Below are 27,193 nucleotides of genomic sequence, written 5' to 3' on the forward strand. Positions count from 1 at the left end.
TGGGAAACCAAACAAGCTAAGAAACTTCCTTTGTTGTTGCTGGGATGTTTTTTAGCCATATCAGGTTTCACAACCTGATGCACTGCACCAAACAACTATGCCATAGTGAGGGAGAGGGTCTGCAGAGCAGTCAGCATCAGGAAGGCCAGGGACTGCTTAGGTCATGCTACAGCACAATCTTGAAAAGCCTCATTTATTCAGGGAGCTACCTGCTGCATGTTAAACATAACACAAGAATGGTCTGTGTGTTAGATATTGCATGTACAGTTGCATAGACAAAAGGTACTATAAAGAAAATGTTTAAGTTGCAGAAGAAATCACTTCTTTACCTGTGATACCCTTAATTCTACCTTTCTTCTGATTACAGTAGGATTACAGTAATAGTAAAGTGCTGCTATCATAGTGGAATTTCACATTCATATAGTACATGAAAATACTACACAGAGTGCTATAGGAGGCTATACACAACAGAGTGATATTTCACATTCATGGAATGCAAAACCAAGTTTGAGTCAGCGTTACTTTATTTTGGCCATGTACTCTGAATAACATCCAAGAAGCACAGATGAGTCCCAGCCTCTCTCTTTTCTGGAGAATCTCCTACAATATGGAAATGTTCACTGATGATCAAGATGGGACCCAAGAAAATGAAGTCTGGAAGCAAGGTGCTGCATTCAGAACAAATTATCTGCTCTGCAGTCCAGGCCCAAAGAGTCTGAGCAGGACTTTGTTCCCCACCATCCTCTTTCCCTGGTACTTTCCAGATCTGGGAAGGAAGCAGCACTTACATAATAAATCCAACCTGCATATGTATAAATGAGCTGTCCTGTGTGCCTATGTCAGGCCCAGTTACAAGACAAGAAAGAGGCCAAACACATAGCTCACCTTTGCAAAGGCAGAATATGTAGAAGACAAGGTCACCACTACTCTAATTACAAAAATAAGCCTAAGGGCACATAAGGCAGTTCTTGTTTCAACCTAGATATGGCTGTCAAATTTTAATAAATGCTGCAGGTATAGCATTCTCTGTTTTTGCAGCTGAGAGACCAAGTTGCTCTATCTACAAAGATCACTCACCAGGGCATTGTGTTGGTTCTTTCATGTTTACAAGGAGCAGCTCTAGCAGAACCTTCTCCTTTGCCTTTGGGAACAGCCTTGCTCATTAAAGACAACATCATTACACTCACAGGGTGATAGTTTATTAATCCCCATGTTCCCCCCAAAACCTCAGTGTCTTCTTTCAGCTTCTTTAGGAGTCTTACACTGGTTTTCAGATGATACTAAGGCTGTTACACCAGATGGGAGCTGGCAGTAGAAAAATGATGCACACTAATAAAATAACCTCGCTTCTGCAAGGCTGGGGGTTCATGATAAGAAGTTGTATAAAGGGAGGTTATGCAGCTGCAGAAGTTTAAGTGCACTTTTAGTGTTTTCATCCACTGCTGAGGATTTTTCTGCAAGTGGACTTTTGGAAGAAAAAGACTTCATCATATGGGGAAAGAATAAGTAAGGTCATTTGTTAAAAATTGCACCCAGCTGGGTTAAGGTATGACTGTTAATGTTTAGGGTTTCTTACAGACCAGTTCCAGGATATGATGGATTTTTAGTGTGCTTAATTTTTTTATGGCTATTATTTTGCAATTTAGTGTGGAACTAATTGTGAAAATAAGGATTAGTATTTACCACTTTAGATGTTAGTAGCCCATGAGGTACATGTTGTGAGATCATCTGTCTCACTGCTCATTAGCTTTTTTGTAATCTTAGCTTGTTGAAACTGTGAAAGCTCTATACAGATAGCAGGAACTAAGCAAATAAATTTCCTAATAATTTAGCACATGCTCAGAGTGAACACGTACCACTGGCAGTTCCAGCATGGCTAATCTTAGGCATGAATATGAATGTTTTACATATTGTATTTAAGACAGAACTTTTTTTAAAAATAGTGTTAAGGAGCTAATGCAATAATGAATAAGAAAGAGATCATTGTACTCAACACAAATTGAACAAAAAATGTATACTAATGTAGACATTTTCCCTTCTGCTGATATTTGTAAAAATTTGTAAAGAAAATACAAGAAAGAATCAGATCTTTGCAAAAGAAGTGCCAGCTGAAAAACTTGCATTGGTTTTTCTTTTAATATTCTAGCACAAGATTAAGCAACATGCTTGAAATTGTGATCTTGTCTGGCTTTAAACAGTTCTTTGTGAAATAGCTACTACTTCCTAAAAACACCTTATATTTAGGGATCTTCTCACAAGATTTCAGACTTGGCATAGATTTTAAGGAATTTAAAAGATAAACTGCCTTCACATGCAACATATTAACCTTTAGTTTCAGATGTTTCCAAATGCAGAAGTCATTAAACAATGCCACTTTAACCATGAAGACCTGGAAGTTATGAGAACAATGTGTGAATTCTGTGTAAATATAAATTAGACATGTAATATAATTTACTTGGGGGTGATGGTTTGCTTTTTCACTATTTCTTTGATTTCTCTTCAAAGCACATAATGAATACCTGCTCTTGCAGGGTTTCTCTGAGGGGATTAAAGATGATCATAAGGCCTCAACAGGTGACTGAGGGGCTTAGAACAGCAGCTGGTTGTCTACAATGTTTCCTTCTACAGAATGGAGCTTGTTTTAAAAAGTGATTTTTTACTCTAGTTAATGTTCTAGTAGATACAAAAGCTGCAATATTTCTCTTCCTCTCTCTTTTTCTTTATGAAACTTTACTGAAGTCATTCAGACCTTTCTGACCTGCAGATTCAGTCACAGTGGTGTGTTCTATATGGGATAATGTTTAATATCACTCACAAAATTCAGAAGCGTGTCTGTATGGCTGATAAAGTTTGCTGTCACTGCAATAGTGCTGTTGCCATGCTGTCTTCCTACAGCACACTTCCCAGAGCAATTCAAAGTCCTGATTTATATATACTTGAAGTGTTGCAAAGTTTAGCTTCTGTAATTATAGAGAAGCTGCCTCTTTTCTTCACTGCAGAAATTGAGATCAGTTGATGCATTCATCTTCATATTTTTAATTTGAACGATGTGGAAGTCTGACTTTTTAAACATGCTCTGATTGTGGGTTCTTGTCTCAAGGATTCTTTCCCTGATGATATGACAGAACATGAGGATAATATCCATTTATTCACATGGGCTTGGTGGGGGAGAATAGAATGAGAGCTTGTCACATTTGCATTTAAGACTCCTGGATAATTTTCTAAGGGTATTACCCATTTTTATACACATTTTATTACACATTTTTAAACAGCGATTTAAACAGCAATTGCAATTATAATTATAATAAGAATTTAATTTTAATATTTTAATTTAATTTCAGGAAATTTTTAAATATAATGTTTTGTATATCTATTAAAAATAGGAGTTACATGTGTTTTTAGAAAGGAAATGATTAAAAAGAAAAAAAAAATGGCAGCACAAGTGTGTCCATGGCATTGGGAGCATACATAGGCTGTAGCTTGGGGTCCTCTACCAGCCATATCATAAAAGAAATACATAATACACAGGTTTTAGGGCTCTAACACACATCTTTTAGAAGATTTAACCTTTCTTAGCTGTCTGTCTTAACACTCTACTCAGTATTATGGTTTCCATTGCAACAGAGGTTTGTGGTTTCTCTTCACCATCCCCTGTTAGAGCTTAAGCCAGTGAAGAAGGTGAGTTTTGCCTAAGAAGCTAGACTGCATAGATCTCATGTGCTTTACAGACTCTGTAATCTCTAGAAAGGGGTGAAGCATTTAGCCTCAGGCAATAATAACCTAAACTGTAACACTGTGACACCAGACTTCTCTGTCAGAAACCTCACACCACACAGGTGAGGGTTCCAGGGTCACTGAATCACAGCTGGTCTGAGACCCATGCTTATTCTTTAAGAGAGAAGGCAATGCACAATCAGGAAAAAAATATACATGATGTTATTCCCCTAAGCCATTGTTTCAGTTTTAAGTGTTAATGCTCCTTTCAACCCCAATAGCATAATAAATACGCCCGTGCCAAATGTAAAGAAATATTCACTGCAAGTTGGCTAACAGGATTCTGATACCAGTGATTTTAAAACTAGGGTAAGATGTAGCATTACAGTCCCTGGGTGGGCAAGGATAGGTTGGATTCAAATCTACTCAGGGATAGCCAATCTACACACGCTCAGCCAATGTCATTCAGCCCTAAATGCAGATGTATCATTGGCCAGAGAGCTGGAGGGTGCTAAGGCCTCACTGAATGACACGTGTAAGCCAGGGAAATTGGAGCTCCTCTAAAGGAGCTGTGGGAATAAACTTGAGGCTGTTTGTCACAAGGACCATTGAGTGTGTGTCGTCTCTGTCTCCAACCTGCACCTCCCATCATGCTGCAGTAAGAAACAGAGGGTAAAAGACTGGATAGTCAAATGGAAGCGCATACAAATGTGCTCTATTTCAGTAACCCAAGATTTTTACTTTTGTACATGGATATTAAAGACCTTGGGGGGGAAATAAAAACCTCTTTCTTAACAAATGCCTTTGAAAAGGCAGAAAATATGCTTAAATGTGCCCTATTTTACATATTCCTTTCATCCTTTAGGTTTTTGACGTAATGTTTATCACTTTGCCATTATGTCAATCTGTGCTTACCACTCTTTTTTTCTCTTGTCTCATATTTAGGCAGTGATCCTGCAAACACTTACCTACATGCTTAGTTTTGCTACTCCTTCCTTGTTAATCCCTTTGAAGTTAAAAGGATTAATTGCATTAGCAAAATAAGGCATGTGTGTGCTTCCAGGAGGAAGCTCTTATGTTGTAAACCCTTTGGGGTGGGACCAGATCAGTTATTATGCAGTCAGATAGCTCAAAGCACAGTTGCATGGAGGATGAGTTCAGAAGTTTGTGAAGTTAACAATTGTTAACAGAGTGAACTGGTTTGTGGGATATGCCTGGGGCATAGCACACAAGTAGTTGTTCACCCCAACTAGCACAAAATCTTCCCCTCTTTTCTGCATTTGTTTCTGAGCTGTAGCCTCAGATTTCATACCAGCTGAGACACCTGCTTTTTTCTTACCTCCTAAAGCAGAAAATTCCCTGATATTGGCCATAGGGTAACCTAAAGCAAGACCATAAGTAGATTTATGCTGGTGTGCACAGGGAGGAGAAATAAAGATCTGAAACACAGCTGGGAGTTCTCCACGCTCCCATTGTTGCACCCCTGCAGCCTTCTCAGAACCTCCCAGCACTAGCTTCTCATCCCAACTAATGCATGTAATGCTTTTATATTCTTCCCATTCTTCCCACTTTCCAGGGAGACCTAGCCACTATTTTCTCCCCTCTTGAATGTGTCCTATTCAAGTACTCTATTTCAATGTACACTTGCTTTTGTTTAAGATAGACATAATTTAAAACTCACTTGGAAAGATATGTAGAAAGTCTTCTCTTAGCTGCATTCAGCCAATGCAGGTCTGTGTAGACTACCACAGCATAACAAGTAAGCTTGATATTTAGGATAGAGAGAATTACTCTGTAGTGTTTATCCTCTGGAAACCACTGACATAGATATTCCAATATTTTTTGTAGTATAACTTTAAAAATTTCTTCCAGCTTCACAGGAAAAGTTCAAACTCCAGTTTCCAGGAATATTTATTTTGGTTGATAACTCTAAGCAGAAAAATCTTATTTTATTACACTAACATCTAGAACTCCAGTAGAGCTGTGTGTGCCATTTTGTTACGTTATTTAAAACTAGGGAGAAAAATGTTCTTCTATTAAAGAAAATAACCTATGGATTTGTCTACATTAAATACTTTAATAACTGTATTAAAGTAATACCAACAAATCTTTGGAACTGGAATCTATGGGCAAAGCCCCACCTGCTGAGCTGGCTGTACTTGTGGAACAGGTCACTGCTGCTAGGTGATGTCTCCTGACTATTTTCATGTTTGTTAGCTGTGTGGAAGCACCCTTGCTCCGAGAGCCAGGCAGCAGGAGCCAGCGCTCATTCCAGCAGCTGAGCAAAGGGTGTAACCTCGAGCAGGACCGAAGAGGGACAGGGAGCGAGCACTGTGTGAGGCGCTGGAGTGTGATCAGAGAAGGGCAGAGAGCTTGTGAAAGGTCTGGAAGCCATGTCTTGTGAGGAACGGCCCGGGGAGCTGGGGCTGTTCTGCCTGGAGGAGCCTCAGGGGGAGCCCAATGGCTCCCTACAGGAGGCTGCAGCCCGGTGGCATCTGGTCTCTTCTGCTGGGCCTGCAGCGAGACGGCCGGAGGAAATCGACTCAAGCTGAGACGAGGGAGATTCAGATTAGATATTAGAAACAAAACTTCCAGTGTGAGGGTGCTCAGGCACTGGAATAAGCGGCCCATGGAGGTGGTGGAGTCACTATCCCCGGAGGCGTTCGAGGTGTTTGGGTCTGGCACCAGGTGATGTGACTGAGTGGTTACGGTGGTAGTGCTGGCTGGACGCTTGCACTGGATGACCTCAGGGCTCCTTTCCACCCCGGTGACGCTGCGATCCACCGATCCCGCCATGGGGGCTCTCCCGGCGCGCCCTCAGCCCGCTCCCCTCGCGCCGCCGCGGGAGCGCGCGCGGCGGGCGGGGCTCGCGCCCAGGGGAGGCTTTGGCCAACGGGCCCGCGCGCCAGCGCCTCGCGCGCGCCTGGCGCTTCCTTCCGGCCGCCATTTTGTCGGCCGTGCCTCGCCGTGCCGCCGCTCGGGGAGGGAGCGCAGCGCGCCCGCCGCACCCGGACGGACCGACCGACCGACCGACCGCTAGCCAGACAGACAGATAGACCGACCGACCGCCATCGCCATGTCCAAGCGCCACCGCCTCGATCTGGGCGACGATTACAGCTCCAGCAAGAAACGCACCACTGACGGGTGAGGGGCGGCGCGGGCCGCGGCGAGGCAGGTGGGGGGGATCGCGGCGGCTCCCGCGCCATCCGCACCCCATCCCCGGCTCCGGCCGCCCTTCCGGGGCTGGAACTCGCCGGGGCGCGGGGTGGCCGCCGTGCGAGGCAGGGAGAGGCTGCAGCGGATCCGCTTCGGCCGAGCAGGCCCCGAGGTGTCGCGGCTCCCCGGAGCGCTGGGCCTGGCTCGGAATCGGGCGGCCCGGCGGGCGGGCCCCTCGGGGGGGCGGACGGTGGCGGAGCGGGCGGGCGGGAGAGCCTCGTGCGGCGGCGCCGGGAGGGGGCAGGGAGGGAGGAAGGCGCCGGCCCGGCCGCCTGGGCACGGGGCTGGGCTGGGCGCCCGTGGCGGGGGGGGCGCGCTGCTGGGCCCGCGGCCCCGCGCCACGCTTTGTTTGCGGTGCTTCGCCTTCATATTTGTGGTTCACCCTTCCCATTCCTTCTGCCACCTTTCTTTGTATTTGTTTACTTGTTCTTTGGCTTGAAGGGTCTGGCAAAGGTGGGCCTAGAGGTGAGCACGAGGTTTGTGCAGCCCGTGTTGTTAGTGCCTGCACTGGTGGGAGCGTTGTTCCTTTGTTAACGTCTTGTACCCAGTCACCCTCGGTGGTGTGCTTGGCTTGGAGTAAGAATCGATGGTGAGGTGGGTTTTGAGGTAGGGGGCAAGGGAGTGTTTATTTTTTTCTTAGTTTTGCGAAGGTTGAAGTTTTAGGACCGTACTGCACACGCTTCAGCATATTTTTGTTGAGGTTAATGTAATTGCCGGAGCACAGACAATGCGCTGATGCTGTTCTTAAATTCAGCGTTGCTTTAGAGCTTTCTTTACGTATAATCTTTTCTTCTCTAGTTGCGCAGGAGGGGGAGGAAAGGCAGGCAGCTCTTAAAAGTAAATTTCTGAAGTTTCAAGGAGTACAAAGAAATGCAGTGTTTATTTGGCCTTCTTTATGGAGCGCAGGAGACTTCCGTGAATTAAACAATTGCTTAAGTCCATCAGCGTTGTTTTGGACTATTTATCTAAGAGAAATCCTTCAGGTCTCAAAGGTTATGATAACTCTAAGTCTAATATAGCAGTTAATATTCACTGACAAACAGCCTTTGCAAAACTTGCCTTTTTAAGGTAAGCTTATACAGCTTCAGTTTTTAGCCCGTAGAGTTTGATTCATTTTTCTCAGCTAAACAAAACAAGCGTTTATTATTCAACTCTTACTTCCTGTCTGTAGGATCATCATAATCACGTTCCTAAAAATATATCGAGCTATTTGCGTTAGTTAATGCATTTTTGTAGGATTTCCCAGCGATTGAAATAGTTCCTCTGAGTGTACAGAAATGCTGTACATACACAGTTTTTCTGTACATAGAGGCTTCTGTAAAATTATCAAGTGGTTATGTCAAAACGGGACGTTATTTAAACGTGGTAAAACTGTTCCAACTGGTTGTAAAGATAATCACAGGTCAGTATTTCCTTGTTGGTGGGTTTTATAGTTTTGGTGTGGCTTTATTTGTCATTGTTTTTACTTATCATGAAAGTTATTCTGCGCTCTTAGTCCTACCATTTTGTATGTACTGCAGTGAATTCCCACCGGTGTTAAACTAGAAGACATTGCCCTTTATGGCACCTAAAAACTGTGGAAATGTTGGTCTTGTGCCCCTTCTTTGTTTCCTCCTCTGCTGGTAAAAGCATTAAATGATATAGGACTGAGAAAAACTCACTATAAGCATAATTACTGAGCATGACTTTTTCTCAGATGACCTCCAATCTTAATTCACTTAGCACGAGTCATACTAATGCTACATGGTTGGTTTATTTTAGAGTAGTTTGGTTTTGCAGCTTATGCAAGGCCACGAGGAGGATGTGTGGAGTCTTGTTAAAAGCGTGTGTGTACCTGCTTTCCTGTGCTGAGAGAGCCTTTCTGCAGTTTGGGTGGTTGTGGAGCTGGATTAAGCTGGATGAGCTCCTTGCATGGTTACCGCTTCACATTCAGCGCTTGCGTCCAAACTGGACTACGTGACAAATATGGAAGTTACTTCAAGTGAACCTGCATTTTTCAGTTCCTCTTTAATGGAGGCCTCTGTTAGTAGCTCTACATGGCAGCAGTGCCACATGAGCTCTACTTGGCCAACATGTTTGTAATTGTTGGTGTAACCTTAAACATCTGCATGACATCTGTTTTCTTCTAGACTTGGAGTATTGTCTGTGAAGTAAAAAAACATTTTGGAAAAATAGAAGTTGTAGGGAAGGTTTTTGGTTACAGTGTTTCTGTGAATTCTATACATACTATTTTAAAATATGTTAATTTCTTTTCAAATATATTTGAGTTGTGTAATGTCAGAGTTAGTGGTCTAGTGGGATGGATAATTCAGACTAATTGAATTTGGTTGACTTCTCTATAGAACAGAAATTCCTTTAGCTGTATTGCCTTTTTTGCATCAAATATTGCTGTGTTTAGTAATGGAGAAGAATACTAATGATCTCCTAGATGGGCTTAAACTTTCACTGTGATGATCAGTGTTTACCTTGAGTCCTTTTTTTTCTTTTTTATATGATTTCTAATCAAAAAAGCATGCTTATTTAGTGATTGCTATAGAGCTTCTTTTGTTCATCTGTGTATGTTCATATACGTTGTTCATATGTGTGTGAGTGTAGGGAAGTGAAAGCAAATAGCAGGCCAGACTTTTGCACTTAGAAGCAGAGCAAAAAATCCCAGCCCTTCTGATCACGAAGGCTGTTAGAGGTTTCAGGTGTAAGACAAATGTGATTAAATTATTACTTTAGTGTAAATTTTTGTGTTTGAATTCTGTTTTCTCTGTGCAATAATGAAAAAGCAGCTAAAATGTGACAGTTTATAAGTAAAGAACTGCCAAGCCACATTTTTAGAAAGTTAAGGAAATTAATATGGCAGCATAGCTGTCTTTGTTCTTTTTCCTTGTTGACCAGGGGATGTGTGTCTGCTAAGATTCAGTAATAATGGAAGATTGGTAAACAGTTTCAGGGAAAGAAAGTGCTGCTGTGTAATTGTAAGTGTTAGAGAGTAAGTTTGAAGGCAAGTTGTATGTTGTGTCGTTTCTGTGGTAGGATCTGGTTGCCCCACTTCTCTTCTACTTTTTGAAAAAAGAAATAGACTCAACTCCATTAACACATAAATAGTTTTTACTTCTGAAATGTACATAGAGCTTGGTAGGTTTCCCTTCTGTTTGTACAGTATAAAAGCTGTAAGAGTTGAATGAAGAAACTGAGAAATGGAGGATTAATGGCACTTTCCATGATGGATTGTATTTGTAGTCCATTTAATTCACTGTTTGATTGTGAAGTATTTTTGTTTGTTTTAAGCCCGTGCTAGTAACTACCAACACAAAATAAGTGCTACAAGAGAGTGTTTAGGAGGCCAGATCAGAGATCCTGATCCAAGTTAAAATTATTGCAGGTGGGAATGTTGGTTCTTCACAAGGCTGGTGAAATGCTTGTGCTGACACCTGGGAAGGGTAGGCAGCAGTGGGGATCTGTTCATTTTAGTTCTAGGGCTGCCTCAGGGGGGCTGAAGCTTGTGGGTAGGTACACTTGATGGTCTGTAATGCAGAAGCTGCTGACATGATACTGTTTAGGTAAATGGTTGTGGAATAGATTTTGTTGGTGTGGTTTATTTGCACTTTAACTGGAGATACCAGTGAAGGATATGTTTCCTTCAGAAACGTACATATACAAAAGAAAACTGTAAAAAACCCAACCTGCACATTAGTAGTGTGACTTATTCTGCCTTTAGTGAAGTGTGTTGTTGAATTTTACCCTGGCTTTACCATTCTTGAATTGCTTTTATACCTTTATTTCTTTTTCTTGCCAGTGATGTTACTGTCTGCCCATGCACTTGTATGTCCTGGTACCTCTAGCTATGTAGAAGGTGAACAGCTCATCAGCCAAGCCCAGAGCTTTGTTGCTGTCTGATAAATGCTGTTAGACTCTTAGAGCTTTCTGAGCAGCATAATGGAGCCTAGTTCCTGGGGTAACTTCCTTATGGAGAATATGAACCTATTGGGTTCTGCACTATCTGCCTGGCGTTTTACAGCTTGTACAATATTTGACTGTGTTAGAAGTAATGTTAAAGCTAGAGTACTGAGAAGAAAAAAAAAGGCTGCATACATTACATTCATTTATACAGGAAGAGTAGTGGTAATGGTTTCCAAAGCACAGCACATTTAAATTAAAATTTATAGAATCAGTGCTAATATAATCTTGATTACTGCATCTTCTATAGGTCAGAATTTGGTATTATTTCAGTAGTTACATTTGAGTGCCAAATGCATGTTTAAAACAAAAAAGCTGTGGAGAGGAGTGTTGGCAAGAGTTTTCTTTGGACATGGTCTCTAGACCTGCCTGAGTCTTGGTGAAGAAGGAGGCAAGGTTTTGGTTTTTTGCTTAATATATCCTAGAAATGTCTTTGTGTACATTTACCATAAAACTGGTGTTGACTTAGTTTGTTTTGCCTTATTGATGGGATTTCAGTTAATGTACAAAAAGAGAGAAAGCTGAGGATGTCTTCAGTTTTGCAGGCAAAGATGCCATTAGTCTTTTTAACTGGATCTAGTTTAAAATGAAATCGATTGTTTTTGTAAAGCAGGGCTTGTTTCCAAGTCCTGAATTGGGAATTTTTAAAAAAAAGCTGTAAGTTTTGGGTCAAACTAAGGATTCTTTTGTAAGTTTGTTTGTAGCAAGAGTGGGATTATGTGCAGGAACAAGTACATGTACTTGCAGAATCAGAAACTCTCGAAAGACTGAGGTCAGAGTTTGAGAATATTGTTTTTCTTTTGCACATGCAGTGAATTTTTCTACTTAATATTTGGAACAAATGCAAATACATAAATGCTGTTCAGGCGTGTGGTAGGTGGTGATACTGGAGAAGATACTGTGCAGCTTGATAGTGTTGGGTTAACAGTTGAACTCCATGATCTTAAGGCTCATTTCCAGCCTAGATTATTCTGATTCTGTGAACTGTAGTAGCTGGTTTTCAGTCTTAAGTTTCAGACTCAACAACCAAAGTTGATGAAGTCAGAATTTTGTGTAAGACTTGAAACAAAAATAAAGCTACAGAGTAATTGTGGAATAATGAAATCAAACTTTGCTTCCATGGCTTATTATCTTGAGTTAGTTTTTTTGGGTGGGTATAATTCCTTTGGTAGGTAGGCAAAAACACTAGTGTCCTCTTATTTTTCTGCAGCAGCAAATAAGGATGGGGAGAGGTGAGATATCTACACTGCACAGCTGATTCTTTATAATCATTAGATGAAGAGAGTTAAAACATTCATCTCTCCATGTGATAGCTTTATTCAGTCTTGCCTGTAATGAGAGGAGCTATTGCTGTGTTTAGGTACAATAAGTGTAGCTATGTCTATCTAGTGCTGAGTATGCATCATACGTACTGTTGTTACTCCTTGGTGCTTATCCTTCCAGGTAGCTGCCTACAAGACTTTGAAGATTGGGGTTGGGCACCTTTAGGGTTGCTTTGTATTCAAATTCCTCCTCTGCATTTAAATATTCAAGTGTCTCATTTTCTCCTGTGTCTCTTAACCCATTTTAGGAAAGATCGGGACCGGGACAGGGACCGAGATGACCGTTCCAAGGATCGGGACAGGGACCGTGACAGAGATAGAGATCGTGACAGAGAGAGGGACAAGGAGAAAGATCTGCGACCTACATCCAACTCCACTTATTATGCATCTGCTGGGTTACCAGCTATAAAGCCAGCAATGATTCCACACAGTATTAACCCTTTCACAAATCTGCCACATACCCCACGATATTATGATATCCTGAAAAAAAGGCTACAACTTCCTGTCTGGGAATATAAGGAAAGATTTACGGATATTTTGGTTAGGCATCAGTCATTTGTGCTGGTTGGAGAGACTGGGTCTGGTAAAACAACACAGGTGAGTTCATATCTATATGATACTGCATTATTTTAAAGGTCATGGTTGTGTGTGAGAAATAAATTGTGTAAGAATACTTCACAAACTGTCAGCAAAACTAATGTGATGAATATTATGTTTGCTTAATGAGTGCAAAATGTGAAGAGAATTTTGCAGCTTCTTCCACTTCAAAAATCCAGTACTGTTTCCAGGCCCCAGCTTCCATTGAGCTTTATAATTGCTAGGTTTCTGGTAGAGGAAGATAGAGCTTTAATGGGAGGACAGAAGTGTACTAATCCACAAACTGAAGTGGTGGTTCCAAATAATTTATTTAGCTGTCTGTGTAGATGGCAGCTACAAAGTATGAACTTGTTCATGTTTTATGAAACTTACTGCTACAGATAAAAGGAGTCGAAATGTTAGATACGGTTCTGACATCTGATTAGCTTTTAGTGATACTCAAACTTGAAAGGTAGAGTCTTGTGTTTCTTTGGTGCTGAAACCTCTCAGAGGTTGTAAAGCTTTTTAGTGCTGCAGTTGAAAATCACTTTTTTTTTTGGTAGACTGATGGCTTTAAAAGTCTTCCTCAGAACCAAAAGCAGTGATAACAGATGTGCAGAGCCTCCTTAGCCTTAAGAAAAATTTTGAGGACCAGTAAACGGAATATCTAATATACAAGGAACACCTGGGTATTTATAGCAGGGCAAACTTGTTCAAAACTATCCTCTAGTTTGCTGTTTAAAGTCTGTGTTAAAAACTAATGGAAAAGAGCTTTTTGTTCTGTAATCTGATAAAATCCTTTTATCTAGGCAGAAAATAAAAGCAGAAGAATATTTTAGTCTTTTTAAAATGGATTATAGCTAGCTTTAAGTCGTACCGGCAGTAAACTTTTGGTCATACAAATTTGGATGTTGAGAAAATGTGAAGGGTATCGTATATTTAATATCTTTTAGAGCTGTACCTGAAATATCTAAAGTTACAGGACCTTGCCGCACATTCTAGGAACCAGTACAGAAAAATACATTTTCTGTATTTTTTTTAACTGTATAAGCCAGGACCAGGGCTGTATAGAATTCTTCAGAAAGGTTTGATTATGTAGTGATTTGGGAGGTGCAGTAGCCTGAATATTGTGTTAAAAAAATGGTGCTTACATTTATGAAAACAAGATTACTTGTTGTGTGATCTGAAAATGTGAAGATCTAAAGGTTGTATCAATGTCATTCCTCAGGCATAAAGCTTTTCCTGCATTATCTTACTACTTTAACCCTTAGTTTCTGAAAGGGTTTAACTAGTGTTACACATCTTTCCAAAAATGGGATTTTAGCTACCAGAAGCATGTAAGCTGTCTTGAAAGCTTCCCTGCTTCCTCTGAATTTGCTCTGTGAAGTTGCAGATACATTTTAAAACAATTGACAGCATCTCCCTAGGGACATACCGCTAAAAATTGCCCTGCTGCCACCTAATGAAAACTTCATTTTGCATATGGTAATGTCACATCATTTTTGTGGTCAATTGCTGTCTTAAAACCTGTTTGGGGATGATTGTTTTTCTTAAATTCATCAATCTGAGCAAGATGAATACTTCTCTGCAGTTAAGAAATCCTTTAATGCTCAAACTGCAGGTGTACATAAACTATTAATGTCAACTTCATACAAATAAAAGCAAGCAACATTTGAAAAATATTATTTCCAAAATTAATATATTCTTTCATTGTGATAATAGAAGGCTATACAGTAGTAGATATGTTTTTGATAGTGAGCTGCTGCCTTTCAAGTCCCTTCGCTAATTATCTGCACCTCTCCTATTTAGACAGGTTGAGAGAGTTGGGATTGTTCAGCCTGGAGAAGAGAAGGCTCCAGGGAGGCCTCATTGTGGCCTTTCAGTACCTAAAGAGAACTAAAAAAAAACTGGAGAGTGACTTTTTACATGGGCAGATAGTGATAGGTCAAGGAGAAATTACTTTTAAACTGAGAGAGGGGAGATTTGGAGTAGGTGTTAGAAAATTTTTCAGTGTCAGAGTGGTAGAATGCTAATGTGGTTCCTGGAGAAGTTGGGGAGTGCCTCATCCCTGCAAGTGTTTAAAGCCAGGTTGGATGGGGCTTGTAGCAGGCTGGTCTTGTGGGTGGCATCCCTGGCCATTGCAGGGTGGTTGAAACCAGATGATCTTTAAGATTCCTTCCACCTGAAACCATTTTGTGATTCTGTGATTCTATGATTATGTGCATGTTTTTTCCCATTAGTATTGTAGAGCACCCAGGCTTGGAAATGCTTGGCTCAGACAATGGAAATAACAGAAGATTAAACTTTTCTCACTTGTTTTACATATGCTTAAATCCCAAAGTACTGAAGAAGTATATTGGAAGCCAAGGCATTAATTTTCAGTTCTTTAGTGTTTGCAGTGCTTTGATTTGTAATTTAAACTTAACCTTCGCAGTTAAGTGGTTTTTCTAAATACACTGGAAACAGGCTTGGTGGTGGAATGGGTGTGCCAGATTTCTCTTAGGAAGGAGTAATTACTTACTGTAGTTGCAGCATTCACTCTCTTTTAAATCTGGGATCATGTGTGTGGTTCTGGTATAATTTCACTTTGGTAAAGAGTATGGTAGAGTGCCATCTCCTTTGTGTATTGGTGTAACATAAGTGATGCCACTTCTTTAGCAGGGCTTCTTGGCCAAGTCCAGAAACAAGGTGATGTGGAATATAACTTAATTCTTGTCCTTTAGAGTGCAGGAGAACTGATACAGGTTCTCAAATAATGAAAATTCAGAGAATTCTACCATGTAACTTTTAACTGAGGAAGTTTTCAAGATGTTGGAGAGGCTCAAAAAAGCCAGAAAGGGCAGTGCTGTTCTGTCTCTTACTGTGCATTCCTTAGAATGATGATGTTCCTTTGGCTTTGAAGTAGTGTTTAACAGTCCTTAGTCCATTCATCCTTGATCTTAGTGGCCACTGTATGCGTAGTCACTATCTCCTCATGTTTATGGAAGTCATATTTGAAAATCTCTGAGAAAGTCTTGAGATGAAATGGTGCTAAAGCCATTCCTCCTGCTTTTGGTACTGATAAAATGACCATTTTGTAAGGAGTCAGGGATTTTGATGATGGTATAGGGTGGGGTTTTTTCTGTCAGTGAGATTAACTTTAGTCTAGGTTTCATAATAACCAAATGAGAGTATATTCCCAGACATGAGTGAAGTAAAAACGCAGTATGGCACAGCCCTTTTCCCCAGTATTTGTATGTCTTTGAAAGCTGGACAGGAAAAATCTTTGGGTGCTTTTCTGTATCAGCTTAGCATAGGGAAGTTTGTGGTGCCCTTTTCTTTCATTTGACACCACTACTGAAGGTTTTGTTGCTTACTGGAAAATCACTTTTAAATTGGTTTTATTTCATGCTGCAGTGGCCTGGCAGACCTGCTGGTCCAAAATTTATTTCAGGACTTGCTCTAAGTCAAAAAGCTTCACCTAATATACTTACATACACTAATATACTTAGTTGAGCTGTTACTGGTGACTTGGGAAGCAGGGGAGGCATGTATATGTTACAAGGTAGATTCCATGTTGCTGCTGTTAGTGTTCAAGAACTGCTATTAGTTCTAGTTTTGAATAGGATTTTCAAAAGTTTGGGTTCTTCACAGCAGTTTAGTAGGCTCCTGTCATATTTTGATTCTGTTTGCTTTATTCCTGTATTTATAGTGGAAGTATATTCTTCACTAAAAAATGCTTTAGATTACACTGACCTGCTTCTGGTTATGTCTTACTGTTGACTTATGTCCATTTTGCTGTGAAAATATAATAATGAAGAACTGACATTTTCCTGGTTTAAATTATACTGCTTTCTCTCTTATTCCTCACTGGAATTCCATGTATAAAGGGTATGTTTTCTTTTCCTCTTTGTGCTTTTAAGAATACTTGGAAAGTAATTACTAAGAACAAGTGGGTTTTTTTTGGTCTTTTGGTCTGTAGGCTTGCAACTAGTTTTGCCTGGAGATGTCTCCTCATAAAGTGTCACACTGAGAACACGTTGAGAATAATCTCCCTCAAACTGTTACTGACTATAGGAATTCTGAATAAATCTTATTTTGGATGATTCTTATTGTTTCCAGATTCCTAATAGGAGCAGAAAACTACAGACTGGCAAATAAAAGGAGTGCTAACACAGGAAGGAAAACATAGGGGTTTTATATCTGGTTGATGAAATTTCCAAAGAACAGTAATAAACCTAATGAACATAATTATCTGTTCATTCTATTTGTTGCACTTCTTGGCTAAGACAATTATTTATTACTAAAATAATTACTTTTGCTTAAAACATATTAATAAGGATTACTTTTTCAAGACACAAAATAAATTTTGCTTACTGTAGAACTTTAATTGTGCTGCTGATCTCAAATCTTGTGTATGTTAGGGCTAATTTCGGTTGCTCTGGAGCATGTTGGCTGCTGCTAAGTACCTGTAAAAGGTGTTGAGCTAACATGGGTAAAATGTACCTTGAACTTATGTATTTTCTTGATAACTTCAAAGGTAGTTATGTACATATTAACAAGAGTGTGCTTGATTTAGTGGCACTGAATCTAACTAACTAGTGTATCTCTAGTCTAGTCTCTCCTGCTTTGGCTGGTTTTGTGTTTGCAGTCGATGTCTCTGTGGAATTCTGACTTGGGATTCAGTCTAAAGGTTACAGATTCTGTGTGACCATTTGAAGTGCGTTGATCTCTGAATTTGTTCTTGCCAGATCCCTCAGTGGTGTGTTGACTACATGCGCTCGTTGCCTGGCCCGAAGAGGGGAGTGGCGTGTACCCAGCCACGGCGGGTGGCCGCCATGAGCGTGGCACAGCGCGTGGCTGATGAGATGGACGTCATGCTGGGCCAGGAGGTTGGCTACTCCATCCGCTTTGAGGATTGCAGCAGTGCTAAAACCATTCTGAAGTAAGTGTGACTGCTGTCAAGGTGTAACAGCATTCTTGGAGGTGGGGGAACGACAGGGTAATGAAGGATGAGAGCAAAGTTAGGAAAGGAGTAATAAGGGAGTGACTCTGTGGATTGGTGCTTTGTGTCTGAGTGGGAAAGACATGGGAGCTTGTAGCATGAACTGAGAGAAATGAGAGGTATGAGGCATGAATAGAGTTGGAAATGATTCACTACTCCTCAAGAAGGCACTGCACCCTATAGAAATTAATTTTAAATGATCCATAAAGAAGGAGGTGATCTGAATAAATATTATTAAGGTGCTATTCATTATAAAGCCCTTCAGCATGCAGTTTCTCTTTGTTGTACATTCAGCTGATGGTTTATGTGTGGTATCTTCTAACAAGGGTGACACTCAGGTGTCTTCTGCTCTACTTCTGGTGAAGTTCAGTAGTTTATTTCAGTAAAGAGAACTTTCCGAAGATTCAAAACTGGCCTGTACCTGGCTCTGAGACAATTAGTCAGGAGTGTTTTACTTGTCAGCTGCTATAGATTCCTGTGCTACCAGGAAACCAGGTGCATTTAATGCATCATTTGTAGATTACATTCAGAGTGCTCTGTTAAAAACATCACAGTGTGGTTCAAGGATCAATGCTTTTCTATCAAGAGATGACTTCTCTTTGGTCATACAAGTAGTTGAAGGACTGGGCATAAAGATAATGTGGAAAAAAATGTAACAGTACCAGAAAAGCAAGAAGTGAACAGATGATCTGGAGACAGAAAAGGAGAACAATTGCAGAAACAGTGTATCTTGGATTTTAGATGGTGTTTTCCCCTTTCTTTTCCTGTTTCTTGAGCTCAGGTGTGGATGTCTGCCAGTAATACTCTACAAACTATTGTAAATGTTAGTAAACCTTGTTTCCCCTTCCCCCCCTTTTTTTTTTAAGGTTTCCCCCCATAATCCCAGATTCTACTTATACTCTATTTCTATTTGAAAACTTAAAATGGGCATGTTACAGTGCTGGAAGTAGTTTGCTGGTGTTAGTACATTTAAAAAGTTGATTAAAAGCTTAGTTCAAGTGACCTGGTGAATATGGAAGAGGATTCTGCATCAAACCTAATAAGCAGAGTGTGAGTTGGAATGGTTTCTGTTTGTTCAGGTATATGACTGATGGTATGCTGCTTCGTGAAGCAATGAACGATCCTTTGCTGGAGCGCTATGGTGTTATAATTCTTGATGAGGCCCACGAGAGGACACTGGCTACGGATATCTTGATGGGAGTTTTGAAGGAAGTTGTAAGACAAAGATCTGATCTGAAGGTCAGTAACGATGAAGTCCAACAGCATCTCTGTTCTAGTTGCAGTCTTACTGGATAAAGTATCTGTGTGCTTACCATTAGCTGATTTTTATCATTGTTTTTTTGGTCTGTGATAATGTATATTGGAAGGCTAACCCTAGGAAATTCTGAACCTGTTCTGTATTGAGGAAGCTCCTAGAAACAATACAATTGTAGCTTAACCTTATGTATTTGACTTGGAATTTTTTTGAATCTTTATAACAAGGGTGCTGTATTCAGGTAATAAGAGCATTCTTATGTCACAGTCAGCAGTTTACTTTCTTAAAATTACACGTTGCATGCGTAACATGTTACAAGTTCTAAATGTTGAGTAACTTTTTGTCCTCCAACTCTGCAGGTTATAGTTATGAGTGCTACTTTAGATGCTGGCAAGTTTCAGATCTATTTTGATAACTGTCCTCTTCTAACTATCCCGGGTCGCACCCATCCTGTGGAGATATTCTATACTCCAGAACCTGAAAGGGACTACCTTGAGGCTGCCATTCGAACAGTGATACAAATCCACATGTGTGAAGAAGAAGAAGGAGATCTCTTACTCTTTCTTACTGGACAAGAGGTATTTTCTTCTGTTTACTGTTCATTGTTCCATACAGAAACTGCTTCAAGTGACTTGTGTAGACTAAAAGAGTTTCCTTTTCTAGTTTATTGTTTGGATAACCTGAGGTTTACCTGCCATACACTTTAGGTCTTTTGACATTGTACATTTCTGTAATGTAAATGGTATGCAAGGCGTTTCTAAAATCAAAATGCTCATCAACTCAAGTACTTCAAAAGCAGAAACCCAGAGAATGAACCCTAGGTTTGTCCTGATGTGAACTCCAAAGATTGGGGTGCCTGAGAGCGTCCTTGGTTTTTATTGAAAAGATAATTCTGTTCACATCTGTACATGTATTGTACAACTTATCTGAAGAATAACCATTTGGTTCTGCTGCTTAGCTATCAGTAGTAGCTTTAATAAGAATGTTCAGGTTTTGGTTTTTTATCAGTAACTTGCAGTGTTAGCCTGGAGACTTTATGTACCTGAAGTTCAGGGAGTTAGGTCTCAGAAATAGACTCTGCCCTGCAAAGGAGGATTGTATAGGAGCACTTAAGCTAAACTGCATCAGGAAATGAGGATTTTCTGGAAATTTTAAATACTTTACTTGAAAAAACCTGGGGTGGTTTTTTTTTTAGTCCTGGTCTTTCTTTGAAGTTCTTTTTAGTGTCCGTATTGGTGAACTGAGATGGAGAAGAGGTTAAAAACCTGTAGGCATTTTGCAAGTTTGCTGGACTCAGTCAACCTGAATGTGTTTTTAGTAGGGGAAGTGCAGCTAGCAACAACATTTTTCAACTCATTCTTCTTTCAATTAGTACTCTTGAAGAAATACTTTTCAAGGGATGTGGAACATCTCAGTGTCTTTCTTATAAGCAAACCCAACCTTAACTATGCCAAGGGGGGATGTGGTACAAGTAACTTGTGATGCTAAAGGTACCCTGGTTTCTTGAGTAGACTTTCCAGCCATAAAGATGTGTTGCCTCTTGCATGAGTTATAAGACATTTGATTAAAGTGTCTTCTGGCAGGTCAGCTCCCTTAAAAAACCAAAGCAATGACTGTCACTATAAAAGCAAATATTCTGACTTTTACATTTGTGCTTCTTTGATTGAAGTATTGCTGTAAGTTCAAGTACAGGTAGGAAGAAGTACTTTCTGTGATAGTGGCCTTGAAACCTACCTGCTTGGTTTTAGTTTGAAGTTGTAGTTCAGACTAGCTGGGTACTTCAATGTGTGAATTAGTGAAACAGCTGTTGCAGAAGGGTGAAAATTGGTGGCAAGAGAAAGGAACACTACTGTCCTGCTATTTCAGCAGATTTTATTTTTCTAGCAAGATGCTAAATCAGGCTGGTCTTCAACCTTTCACAAAGCACAAATACATGGCCTTCTGGTTTATGAATTACATGCTTGTTACATCATGTGCTATGTATTACTCTAAGTAACCTGTTAAAGAAGGCAAGGATGGCTGGATTTGCAAGAGCAATGTAACTGCAGGGCATAGGGTGAGTGTCTTCCTTTGGCAAATGGCTCTAGACTCCAGACCTGCCAGTGCTAGAGATGTACTCTGTTCTTTTGTATGAACAGGTTATTTGATTTTCATGGGGTTGATTTGCAGGACATCATGTATTATAAGCAAATTCTGAATAAAATGCTGCACACAGTACATGCTCATAACTGTATTTATATAATTGAGCATAAAAGCATCTAATGCTGTATTACCAAATCACTTTAAAACATGCCTTGGTAAGCTGGCATCCTGTGCTCTGGAGTCTAGAGTTGTCCATGTGTCAGTTGATGGTACTGCCCAGGGGCACTGGAGTTGACTCTGCCTGGACCTAATCTTAGTTTGGGTGGTCAGCATGAAATTCAAGTCTGGTTTAGCTTCTGTAGTGAAGCCTAGAAATACTTTAGGCCTTTTGATTAATGACATTTTGGGGCCTCTGCTGAGCATCATAATAGAGTCTCTCTGTGTATCACTGTTGAATCTAACGTGGTGTGACGTGCTGTACTCTCAAGAATGGGAAAGTGTGCTCTAGGTACTATTACCACTATGTGCTTCAGGTTCATTAGGCTTAGTAGCTAGGCTAAAATTGATGTATGCTAAGCAGAAATGCTTTATAGTTCTTTTAGATGCTTCAAAACAGTATCAATAGAGTGCAGGATTATTTGTTTTACTTGCCAGAAAGGTGCATATACACAGCTAAATTAAATTACGGCAAAGGAACATGCTTTAGCTGAAATGCTGCAAGTGTGACTTGTTGAGAGTTTAAGATGCTGAAAATGAGGTGTAATTGCAGTGGCTTGTGATAGAATAGGGTTCCTTTTTGGCTCCTGTCTTCTCATCCAAATGATTTTGAAGTAATTTCATATGGGAATTAAGATGGATAGCAGTTAATTAGTATGGATTAGTTAAGACATAGAGAAGATGATGAAACTTGGAGATAGTGAGGAAGATTCAGTGTTGTCATGCCCAGAAAATTAAAAGAAGCTTTAAATGTGTTTGGAAACTAAAGGAATCTTAATTGTATTAGCCTGCTACTGGATGATGATAAAATTGTTGTTAATGGTGTAGAAACATGTGTTCAGTAAAAATTTCCTTCTTGAATCCTGAAAGGAGCAAAAGTCTGTTATTACATTGTATGAACTGCTTTTATTAATGGACATTAATAACAGAAGAGAATGTTTAAAAGCAAAATACACTAGGAATGAACATTTTGAAACAGGACTTGTCCTACAAGCTTTGTAAGGAGGAAAGCTCATTTGTAGATTTTTAAAACAAACAAGCCCCCTGTTATATCAGGAACATTTCAGTGTTTAATGCCAGTGTTCAAAAAAGATATAACCTGGTATATTGGGTTTTCATGGCCAAGCTTTGGTAGCAGGTGGCTTCTTTGAGGAGCTGGAAGCTAGAAGCTTCATCCATGTCCAGCAGAGTCAATCCCTGGCAGCTCAAAAGATGGATGTGCCACTGATCAAGGCTGAGCCAGTGGTGGTAATGTCTCTGTGATAACATGTTTAAGAAGGAAAAAAATACCCATCTGTATTGAGCAGTTGTAATTGCAGCCAGAGAAGAGTAAGTTGAGAACGTGTGAGAGGAACAACTCTGCAGACACCACGGTCAGTGCAGAAGGAGGGGGAGGAGGTACTCTGGGCACCAGAACTGGGATTATCCTGGAGCTTGTGGTGAAGCAGCTGTGTGTCCCTGCAGCCCATGGAGATCTATGATGAGTATGCAGAATCCACCTGCAGCTCATGGAAGACACCCATGCCTGGAGCAGGTGGATGTCTGACAGGAGGCTGTGACCAGGTGAGGGCCTGTGGAGAGCAGAGCCCCCTCTGGAGCAGTCTGTCCTTGGCCATTCACCCGTGGAGAGTGACCCATGCTGCAGCAGCTGGCAGAGATCTGTTACTCACGAGATGGGCTCATGTCAGAGAAGTTCATGGAGAACTGTCTCCTGTGAGGGGATTTCATGTTGGAGCAGAAGGGCTCCTCTTCCTGAGAATCAAGAGAAATATCTTGTGATAAGCTGACCATAACCCCGATTCCCTGTCTCCCTGTGCTGCTGGGGGGGGGGGGGGGCGGAAGGTGTTTTGAGGGTTTTCTTTTACTTCTCATTATCATGCTCTGATGTTGTTAGTAATAAATTCAGTTAATATCTCTAATCTGATCCTGCTCTGCCTGTGGTGGTATTTGATGAGTGATCTCTCTGTCTTTATCTCAGTTCATGAGCCCTTGTATTTTCTCTCCCCTGTCCAGCTGCAGAGGGGAGTGATAGAGAGGCTTGGGTGGGTGTCTGGCATCCAGCCAGCATCAGCCCACTACACCTGGATAGCTGTAAGCTAGGTTGCCTGTCATCAGTCACAGGCGAAATTGGAAACTGAGAGGCATTTTGTTTCACAAGAGAAAAGCATAATTACATTTCAGTCAACATGTCTTTCTTAGACAATAGGTGTTGTCAAACTTGTTCTCAGTCTTTAGGATTACAAGGTTGGTAGTCTAGTTGTGTAGATACACATTTGTTAAGCTTGCAGATCTGAGAGGCAACTGGTTTATTTCCTACTGGAGTTCTCCTAAAACAGTATTAGATTTTTACACTCCATTAAGATCAGTAATTCAAGAGTAGGTGTAACATACCTAAAGATGAAACTTGTGGGGTGGGAAAGACAGAAATAATGACACAACCACTGTCTTACCTGTTCTGGTAACATGGGCATTTACAAATGCCAGTTGTATTCTCTGTCACCCTTTTTTTTATAAAGCCAAATGCATTGTTACACATTTATGAGGGAGTATCTAAGCTGCATTTGGAGATGTGAAGTACAGATCAGGAGTGTTCTTGATTGTTGATAAATATACTTAAAATTGTTGCTGTGAAGTTCAGTATTCTAGAAAAGCTTAAAATGATACTGGTAAAACTGGTGGTTTATAAAAGAGTTACAAAACATTTTTGATAGAAAGTTTAATAAATGAGGATTTATTTTAAAGGCACAATATTTTCATCACTGTGAGACTGGTTGAACTCTGTAATTACAAGAAAATAGAGACTTTCTTATGTGCTAATTGAAGTAAAAATTGACGACTCCTTTGGTGTCAGTGGTAGTGGTTGGGTGAGGTTAAAAGAGGACGACTGTGTACTAAGAGTGAGCACAAGTTGTCCTGTTTAGATTCAAATAGGAAGTATTTGGGGAGTTGGGCAGCATGAACTGAAAGAAGAGCAGTAATACTAATTTTCTTCAAATGCTGAAAGGAGGAAGGTGTTTTGGTCATCCTGTGAGATTCTTTGGGTGTACCAAATACAAGGTCAGCTGAAGAAAGGGATTTTGCAATAATGTTCCCAAGGACCATGTTTACAAATTCATTGAATGCTATTTTGTATGCCAAATGCTCAAATTGTCCCATTGAATATGCTTAAATGACATCACTAGTCACCATCTTTTTGTAGAAAGGGTTTATGTAAAGATGGGACACAGCTTTGACCTTATGATTGAATGGAGCCTGGCCAGCAGGTTCACTGGCTGTTTGCATAGCCCACTCTGGCCTGTGAGTTAGAGGGCATGCTGGCAGTGGAATCACTTTAGTTTGGGGTAACTCATGGTCCCTCATTCAGTAACTGCTGCTTACTATCAGTGTAATTTCACTGTACCTTCTCCATGGCAGCACGGATGAGTCTGGCACACAAACAGAAGGCAAGGATGGCTGGATTTGCAAGAGCAATGTAACTCAGCAACTTGAGGCCACAAATATTTTCAAAGGAGTGGCAAATGCTGAGGGGGCTGGGTTTGTTCAGCCTTAGGAAAAGAAGGCTCATCATGAGCCAGTATTTAAAGTGTGGCTACAACATACATGGAGACTCCCTTTTTACATGGACCCACATGAGAAGATGAGGGTAATGGATAAAAGTTAATCCTGATGAGATTGTGGTTAGACACAAGAGGAAAATTTTTCACAGTGGGAATAATCAACCATTGGAATAAAGTCCCAGGGGAAGTGGTGGGTTCCACAACATTGGACGTGTAGGATTCAGATGGATAGGGTGTTGGGCCGTCTTTCCTAGACTGTGTTTTTGACAAGACAGGTTGGATTAGATGATCCTTTAGGTTCCTTCCAGCCTCTTGTTCTGTGATTCTGTGAACTGCATTGCTGCTTGTCATTCTGGGTTTCTTTTAATGTTTGTGGGTTTTGGGGTTGTTTTTTTTTTTGCCTGCCATTGAATGGAGCTTGTAATGGAGCTAGTAAGAATCACGTATTTTTTTCAGCACAAACTTGCTTCTTAAAGACATGGTGCACTAACTCAGTAAGATGTGCAACTGCTCCTAGAATATTTTTCTGTTCTTCATGGTCTCCAGTATGAACACCTTACTTTTGACTGCAAAAATGCTATCAGGAAAAGTAATGGAAGGGAATTTCTACTGAGCATTCAGCTTGAACATGTAATAAAGACTTCATTTTCAACAGCAGAAAAAAGTAATGTGCATAATAGGCAAAATCAGTCTCTTGTGTGATTAATTTTATACAGCTCCTTTTAGATGAACTGCTAATAATGCATTCAAATCCTTAGTTTTTGATGCAGAGCCAGGGTATGTTAGGTATTGAAGTAGTGAGATGATACAGAGCAGTGGAAATGTGTTATTGGAGGCAGCTGATAAGGTATTGGTTTGTGGTTCAATTACTTCCAGGTTTCTCTTTGCTATGTGTTTTGACACAGAGCCTGAGGAGCCAGGAACTGGCACAGACAGGCTTTAAAAGTCATACCTGGAAGATTTTTAGTAATAAGGCTTTTGTAAGTTGTATTTTCTTTAGGGGAAAAAAGTGAGTATTGATGAATATTACTTAGTAATACTTTGTTCAGGACATGAACAAAGTCCTGTTTGTGCTTTCAGTCTGGTAAGGATTTACTAGTATGCATCAAAGATGATGATGAGGTGAAGATGTAACCATTAGTCCTGTAAGTGGTACTCTTGAAGTTAAGCCACAGGAAAACTTAGGGTAGTCCGGGTTTCAGTCCTGGCATTCTGAGAGTTTAGGAGTCATTTGTTTTGTTAACAGGCTTCATATGCAAAAGTTTGCTTCTGGGCTGGTGGACCTTTGCCTTTTTGGTGGACCTTTTCTAGCTGCTCAGAAAAAACACAGCTTCAGTGAGAGGAGTAAAAGTTGGTGAATCCAGGTGGTTTTGGGATTTTTTTAGGCACTAGCCATTAACCTGTCTTTTTTTTTGGAAAAGTGATTCAAGATGGACTAAAATTCCTATCAGATTCAGGAGGCATAAAGTAACCTACTTAGTGTTCTGTAAAAATATTGATGGCTGCACTACTGTTACTTATAAATTGAAGGGAAACTGTGCACCCTGGTCTTTGTTTTCGAAACAATACAGTGCTAAGTATTGATTCTCATATGGACTTAGGTCTTGCACAAATGGAAGTTGACATTGAAATCTTGAAGCTTTTTGGGGTCTTAAAGTTGCTTACTGATACTTAAACTCCTGAATTAAATTCACCTAATTTGAGAGATATTCTAAATATTGCCTGTTGCCCACCAGCTATTTGAAAACAAAGCGCCTGCTCAGGTTTTTGTCTAGAATCAGTCTTAATCACACACATTTGTTGGAAAGAACACCATTTCAATTAGCATAAATTTGATTTAATAATAATAATCTTGATAAAATTATTTTCCAGATTGCTGGTTTGTTTTTTTTTTCTTTTTTAAGCTATTTTTACTTAGCTGTAAGTTCAAAATAAAAATTGTTTACTGTCACTTGGATGTTGATGTGGCTTTGTTTCTCCTGGTCGAAAAATACTCAACACCCCAGTACCTTGTTTGTCACTAGTACATATAAAAAGAAATAGATTCTCTTTACTGATTGTAGTTGTTTTGGAAGCTTTTCCAAGGTGTGGAAGAATGTTGAGGACTCCATGTTAATGTTCATAGTGTAGTACTGAGGGGTTCTTAACTGCTGCTTGATTCTAGTTTCCATAGTGTTGCAGCGTAACTAGAGCTATTGCCTGTGTATTGTAAATTTATTTTGATGGGATCAAGAGCAAGTTTCTGGAAGCTTTAAAGTACTTGAGATGACTGTCTGGGACAAGTCTGATTACTGGGTTTTGTGAAGTACAGATGTGTTGTGAC

The 27,193-nt window shown here is 40.3% G+C and overlaps 1 protein-coding gene across 1 annotated transcript in view; it reads left to right on the top strand.

The window, feature by feature from the left end:
• The first annotated feature begins 6,665 nt into the window (after nt 1-6,665).
• Nucleotides 6,666-27,193, top strand: part of DHX15 (DEAH-box helicase 15) — a 50,353-nt gene continuing 29,825 nt past the window's right edge. Inside the window, exons 1-5 of the mRNA XM_066548542.1 lie at nt 6,666-6,858; nt 12,449-12,797; nt 17,507-17,700; nt 18,840-18,999; nt 19,375-19,593. Coding sequence (XP_066404639.1) covers nt 6,791-6,858; nt 12,449-12,797; nt 17,507-17,700; nt 18,840-18,999; nt 19,375-19,593 — 990 coding nt within the window. The 5' untranslated portion in view covers nt 6,666-6,790. The remainder of the gene's footprint in view (nt 6,859-12,448; nt 12,798-17,506; nt 17,701-18,839; nt 19,000-19,374; nt 19,594-27,193) is intronic.

Source organism: Molothrus aeneus, chromosome 4 (genome assembly GCF_037042795.1).
Source record: "Molothrus aeneus isolate 106 chromosome 4, BPBGC_Maene_1.0, whole genome shotgun sequence".
Classification (NCBI taxonomy): domain Eukaryota; kingdom Metazoa; phylum Chordata; class Aves; order Passeriformes; family Icteridae; genus Molothrus; species Molothrus aeneus.